At 40.9% G+C, this 6,933-nt stretch overlaps 1 protein-coding gene across 1 annotated transcript; it reads right to left on the reverse strand.

Moving 5' to 3' along the window:
- Window positions 1-3,099: 3,099 nt before the first annotated feature.
- On the reverse strand, window positions 3,100-6,700 carry LOC125251884 (uncharacterized protein K02A2.6-like). Its single transcript, XM_048164982.1, has 2 exons — window positions 4,210-6,700; window positions 3,100-3,891 (listed from the first exon to the last, which is right to left on the reverse strand). The coding sequence occupies exons 1-2, from the start codon at window positions 6,118-6,120 to the stop codon at window positions 3,100-3,102; spliced, it is 2,703 nt and encodes a 900-aa protein (XP_048020939.1). The 5' UTR covers window positions 6,121-6,700.
- Between the last annotated feature and the right edge of the window lie 233 nt (window positions 6,701-6,933).

Here is a 6,933-nt window from a genome sequence, read left to right on the forward strand (position 1 = left end):
TGGTCCCAAATTTTTAAAACATTATCTGAAGTTCTTAAAAATCATATTGAACCTCTGGCTTTCACTGCTTTATTTGGTACTCTTTCCCCTTCTCTTGATATGCCCAAATATAAGTCTGACTTCGTAGCCTTTGTCACACTGCTGGCAAGGCATTTAATTTTATTAAACTGGAAATCGCCTAAACCTCCTACTCATTCTTTATGGATTAAAGATATTTTCCATTTTATTAAACTAGAAAAAATCAGACACACAATGAAGGGATCCTCTGATAATTTCAATAGAATTTGGGGACATTTCCTAGGATATGTAGGAAAATGAAAGGCCCTTCATCTGACTATACATCTTCTCTGGTAATAATTATTTTCCTCCCCCGGTATATAGACCAGTACCCTACTTTAGGGATATGTCGGTTGTGCTCAGTATGTTTAGCACCTTGTTGTACCTGTGATTCTATTTTGTAAAGAATTATTTACTTTTTTTATTATTATTATTTTATTCATTTATTTATAGTTTTGGATGACCAAGCTTTATAGGTTTTTTTTTGTTGTTATTATTGTTATTATTATTATGTTGTTGTTGTTGTTGTTGTTGTTTTTCTAGTATTAATTTTGTTTTGTTATTTGTTGTGTGGATCCTTTTATTAACAAAAGATATATATGGAGGTTATATATGTATGTTTTGTAATTGTATGTTATACTTTGTTAATATGTAAAATTTAAATAAAGTGAGGGGGGAAAAAAAACGTTTGTTATAACTAAGATAGGCCTAATAAATAAAAATCTAGATATAAGTTTTATTCCTGTGCAGAATGCAACAGTTGTGTCTTTATTTAGATAATTTGTTACTTATATGAAATGGACTGCGTTCCTCAAAATCATTGCAAGCTAAGATCGTTAAATTAGAGACCATTGGTGCCAAAGTATACTTCAGCATATATTTTAGATTTACAATGGATACTTGAAACGCAACGCTTCTTAATGATCTTTCTTTAATTGTAAATCATCTTCTTTTGTATGTAATAATAACACAGTGTCATTAATCTGGTTAAGAAAACAATTGAAGACTTCAGATGCAAAAGCCTGCTGTCTGAAATTTTCTTCTAAAATAAGCATTTTCATCAAGCCTGTATGTTTATGTTCAGTTATTTCACTTTAATGTCAATGAAGAGGACCTGTTAATTGCCATTAAAGTGAAATTACTGAACCTAAACATACAAGCTTGATAAAAATGCTTATTTTAGAAGAAAATTTCAGACTGCAATTAGAGGCTTTTGCATCTGAAGTCTTCAAATCTATCTTTGATTGTCCATACAAAAACAAATATAATATTTTCGCCTAATCCTCTTTTCTTTTGCTATTACTGTGATGAATAGAAGTAAACTATTTGAATGTGGTATGTTTAATGTACACGCTCTTCATGTGAGTGGGTGCTCCCCAATGAAATTAATGTGTACAGGTGATGCGTGTTAAGGTAATTATTTAAGGAATATTTGAGTACTGCTTGAGGTGACGTGCTGGGAAAGTTTTTGTGTGCGGAAGCTCTCACTTGTGGGGGAACGCTAAACGGCCACTCAGGACAAATGTCTCCAGTAGATAGTCAGGGGTGAAACTTCTGGCTAGGAGAGCTCCTGACTGAAGTGGCAGACAACTCTGAGACCTCAGGAACTGAGCAGAAAGACTATGCTGAACCTGATGTACTGATTCTTTGCATTGAGTTACTTAAACGACAAAGGGAATTATAGTGTATCTTCCCCGCTTCCTGTGATCCTTCAAGCTGATAAAGGGGGGTAACGTTTTTATGAAGTGTCTTCATAAAAAATGTCTTTTAACCTTCAATAAAGAATTGTGTGTCATTCTGGTGTAGTGTTCTCTGCCTTCTCATTTGTGTGGTTGTTACATCACTTATCAGGACCAAAGAGATATCATGTCACTTCTCCAGGTAGGCACTGAACCAATTCCTGTTATTCTATGTATATAAAATACCAATTTAAAGGGGATTTGGTCACTTTTTAGGTGTTTTTAGCAGGTGATTTTATTAGATTTAAAATCTAATAAGTTCAGCATAGAATTATGTACTCAGCCTGAGATGTAAGCTAACTATGCATTGCTTATACCTGTAGGAACAAGTGTGAGAAGATATCTTGCAGTGTATGCTAACTAAGTTAACTCAATTTGTTGGAATGAAACTATAGATATGGATTACCTCCTGGATGTTGATCAGCAAGAACTAACATTGGAAATTGCTGCATCAAATCATGTTGACATCCCAGTGGAATTAATAAGGGGTCTACAGTAGTTAATAAACCTAATTAATATCTCTCAGAGTTCGGAAGAATCTTCAATGAATTTATCTGAAATTGTAACTATCACCTGCGGTAACTTTGGACGCCCACATTTGGATATCCACAGGGATGACCTTAAAGAACTTCTCTCTACTGCTCTTCATGTAGAAACTCTTGCACAGCTCTGTGGTGTTTCTTGACAAACACTTAACAGACTGCTGAAGGAGCACTCCCTCTCTGTCAGAGGCTGCTATTCCAATATATCTGATAATGAACTTGATTGTCTCATGAGGGCAATAAAATTAAGAATGCCCCATGCTGGATACAGACTTGTAAAAGGTGAACTTCTGGCTAGAGGGCGCTGCATACAATGGTGCAGAGTGAAGGCCAGCGGGTGGATGGAGCTGGAATTTTGGCCAGAATGATCCAGCTTGGTTTTATAGCCCGTAGAACTTAATCTGTTCCTGCACCATTGTCACTTGTTCATGTGGATACCAACCATAAATTTGTTACGTTCTACTGTTCAGAGGAAAGACGCGGACAACCATTTCACTGCAGTCTTTACTGGTGAGTGCTTCCGTTTTTCGCTCTCTCAGTTACACTGCCTTGCTGATCCAATCAACGTTCAACACATGGGAAACTTCCGTAGTGCATAGTATAGCATTGCATGAACAATACATTACATTTCCTCCCCCATAGATTTTAACCCCTTAACAATGTGAACAATTTGCAAAAATGTGACTACAGTTTCTGACAACAACTCTTGTAGACATGTGGTTAGAACTTCTTATGATAAAGAACCACCTATCAGTCCATAACTACAAATCTAATCTGTTAGGTGCCTTTCTCTGTCGAAAAGGATATCTTCTTTCAGGACTGGGAACTGTCCTTGTTTCCACTGGAATATGTGACTGGGTAACACTGGAATTGCCCTTGTCACTCACATCAGGAGCAAAGTCATTGGCCATGGTACTGCCCATAACATCCTTTCTGTCCTGTGCATTAGATGGCAGCAGATGATCCACATGTACCTTCACACTACGATCTCCGACTTGCACTTGGTATGTTAGAGGTCCATGTTGGAACAAGATTACACCTGGAAGCCCAGCACAATTTGATTGTCGACAGTTCCGCACAATGACCTTCTGACCAACCTCAAATGATCTGAGTTTTCTCGAAGGTGAATCGTGAGCACTTTTTTGCTGCGCTTGGTGTTTGAGAACAACAGCAGATGTATCAGGCTTTAGCAGTGCGAGACGGATATGAGGCTGTCTTTTCAGGAACAGTTCAGCAGGTGTTCTTTCTGTTACTGTATGGGGAGTGTTGCGGTAGGTTAACAGAAAGCCAGGCAGGCGTAGATTAGGGGCTACAGATTGTGCTCGTAACCTTTGCCATGCTTTTTTAAAGGTTTGTACCACCCGCTCGGCTTGACCGTTTGTGGCTGGATGATATGGAGGAGATAGAACATGACGCACACCATTATTCCTTAGGAACTCCTCGAACTCCCTGGAGGTGAATGGTGGGCCATTGTCGGACACCAGCTCTTTGGGTAATCCATAGGAAGCCCAGATATGACGCAAGAGGTTTATAGTCTTCTCTGCATTGGTCAGCTGAGTGGGAAAGATTTCCACCCATTTCGAATGAACATCAACAATCACTAAGAAGTGTTGCTTGTCTATTTCGGCATAGTCTATGTGAATGCGCTCCCAGGGTGTTGTCGCCCAAGACCATGGGTGAAGAGGAGCACAGGGTGGTTGGTTTCACCCCAACTCACATGGAGCGCACTTACTTACAAAGTTTTGGATGTCTTGGTCAAGACATGGCCACCAGAGGTATCCTCTTGCCAATGCTTTCATTCTTATTATGCCTGGGTGCCCCTCATGCAGCTCAGACAACAGTCTTTCCCTATATTTCGGAGGAATGATTACTCTCGAGCCCCACAGGATACAGCCCTGGTCTGTTGAGAGCTGGTCTTTCCTTACAAGGAATGGTTTCAAGTGCTCATCTGTGACATGATTGGGCCATCCAGAGGTTAGGTCCAATACTTTTGACAGCAAGGGATTTCTCCTAGTTTCCGTGGCAATGTCCTTTGCACAGATTGGCAATTCATCTAGGTGTGAGACTTGAAACACAGTCTCCTCTTCCCCCCCTGTAGAGGGTGTCTCACACGGTAATATGGACAAAGCATCTGCATTTGCGTGGTCCGCAGAGCGCCTGTACTCTATTTCATAATCATAGGCCAACAAGGTCAAAGCCCACCGTTGCATACGGAGAGCAGCAAGTGTTGGAATGGCAGATCTGGGACCTAGAATTGCAAGAAGAGGTTTGTGATCAGTTAGCAGGTGGAACTTGCGGCCATACAGATATTTGTGAAACTTTTTCACTCCAAAGACTATGCTCAGGGCCTCTTTCTCAATCTGTGCATAGTTTTTTTCACTTGCTGTCAGAGTCCTTGATGCAAACGCAATGGGGTGTTCTTCCCCTGAAGGTAGCACATGTGAGATAACTGCACCGACGCCATAGGGAGAGGCATCGCAGGCGAGTCTCAGTGGCTTTTTTGGATCATAGTGAGCTAACCACTTACTTGACAACAATTGCTGTTTACAGGCGTTGAAAGCATGAGCACACTGTGAAGACCATTGCCTATTTACATTGGCCTGCAACAGTTGGTGGAGTGGGTGCAACAACGTGGAAAGGTTAGCCACAAACTTTCCGTAGTAGTTCAAAAGTCCCAGAAAAGATCGTAATTCTGAGATATTTGTTGGAGCAGGGGCCTTTACAATCGCATCCACCTTACTCTCCGTTGGATGCACTCCTTTTTCATCAATCTTGAATCCCAAGTATTCCACAGAGTTACAGAGGAATTCACATTTCGATTTCTTCACTCTTATTCCATATTGTTGCAGTTGTGACAGTACTTTGTCCAGTACTACCAGATGTTCCTCAGAAGATGGTGCAGAGACCAGAATATCATCCATAAAACACACTACATGTTGAAGTCCCTGTAGAAATTGATCCATCGTGTGTTGAAAAATCGCAGGTGCTGTGGAAATCCCATAGGCCAGACGATGGTACTTAAACAGGCCTTTGTGTGCGTTTATGGTAACGTACTGCTCGGATTCAGTGTCCAACTGCAGCTGCTGATATGCAAAAGACAGATCAATCTTACTGAAGACTTTTCCCCCAGCCAAGGTGGCAAAAAGATCCTCCACGTTAGGTAACGGATAGTCCTCTGCAAGAATGCATTTGTTCACTGTGACTTTATAATCGCCACACAGCCTAACGGTCTTGTCTTTCTTTGGCACAACCACAATGGGAGCTGCCCAATCGCTTCTTCCAACCTGAGAGATAATTCCGTTTCTCTCCAGGCGATCAAGTTCCTTTTCTACTGCTTCTTTAAGAGCATACGGAACAGGCCTTGGTTTGTGAAAGATAGGTTGAGATCCTTCTTGCAATCTCACCTTTGCTTTAAAGTCACAAATTTTGCCATATCCATCGTGAAATAGCTCTTTGTGTTTTTCAAGTACATCCGAGAGGGAAAGAACACTCACCGGTGTCACATGTCTCAAGCTGAAGATCTCCTTCCAGTTTAAGGATATTTTCTGGAGCCAGTTACGTCCCAGCAATGGTGGCTTGTCTCCTTTGACCACAATCAATGGAAGTGAACACTGCTGTCCCTCATATGTGACTGGAACCTTGATCTCACCCAACACAGGAATTTTGTCTCCAGTGTATGAGGCCAGATGAATGGAGGTCTGGCGCAACATACAATCCTTCAATTTGTCTTTATAGATATTTTCTGGGATCAAAGACAAAGAGGCTCCTGTGTCTAGTTGCATGCTAACTGTTGTGCCATTTAGCTGTAGATCAATATAAATGCCATCCGCCTTGTCTTGTGCAGAATATACAGTGAAGAGCTCAAACAGTTCATCATCCACTGCACACTGATTCCCAGATGAGTCCACTGACACGTATTGAGCTTTGTCTAGCCGCTGTGTTCTGTGATTTTTACATACACGTTGTAAGTGTCCGATTTTTCCACAGTTGCGGCATTTTTCATTTCGATAACGACATTCTGTGGGATGGTGGTTGCCTCCTCCACAACTGTAACAGTTGCTTTTATGCTTGTTAAAAGGTTGCTGGACCCCTTTTTTACTCCTGTACTGAGCATTTTCCTGTCCTCTGTACTTCTGCTTGCCCCCATAGACATTTTGCACCTTATGCACACTTGAGTCCTTTATGGCTACCTGAGCACTCAGCTGCTTGGTATCTTTTTGCGCTAATTCTAATGCAACAGCAACATCGCAGGCTTTTTTCGTAAGGTAAGGTCCTTCTCTGACAGTAACCTTCTGTGATAAACTTCTCCTGCAAGTTCACAGACGAATTTGTCTCTAAGAGCATCATCCAGAAATGTCCCAAACTCACATGAACTCGCCAGACGTTTTAAAGCCAGAATGTAATCAGATATTGTTTCCCTAGGACTTTGGTTGCGTTGGTAAAATCTGAAACGTTCTGCAATCAGAATTGGCTTGGGCTTAAAATGGTCAGAAAGCGTCCGAGAAATTTCCTGGTATGATAACTCAATCACTTTTGCAGGTTCCACTAGACTTTTCAAGAGGCCATATTCGACTGGTCCCAAAACACTCATGAAA

This window comes from Megalobrama amblycephala, linkage group LG17 (assembly GCF_018812025.1).
Source record: "Megalobrama amblycephala isolate DHTTF-2021 linkage group LG17, ASM1881202v1, whole genome shotgun sequence".
Lineage (NCBI taxonomy): Eukaryota > Metazoa > Chordata > Actinopteri > Cypriniformes > Xenocyprididae > Megalobrama > Megalobrama amblycephala.

Bases quoted from the DNA above. Each gene is read 5' to 3' on its own strand.
- LOC125251884 (XM_048164982.1), bottom strand. From the start codon at position 6,120: ATGCAACTAGACACAGGAGCCTCTTTGTCTTTGATCCCAGAAAATATC. The intron at 3,892-4,209 runs GTAATCATTCCT...TTTCCCACTCAG, and splicing joins GTATCCTGTGGGGCTCGAGA to CTGACCAATGCAGAGAAGAC.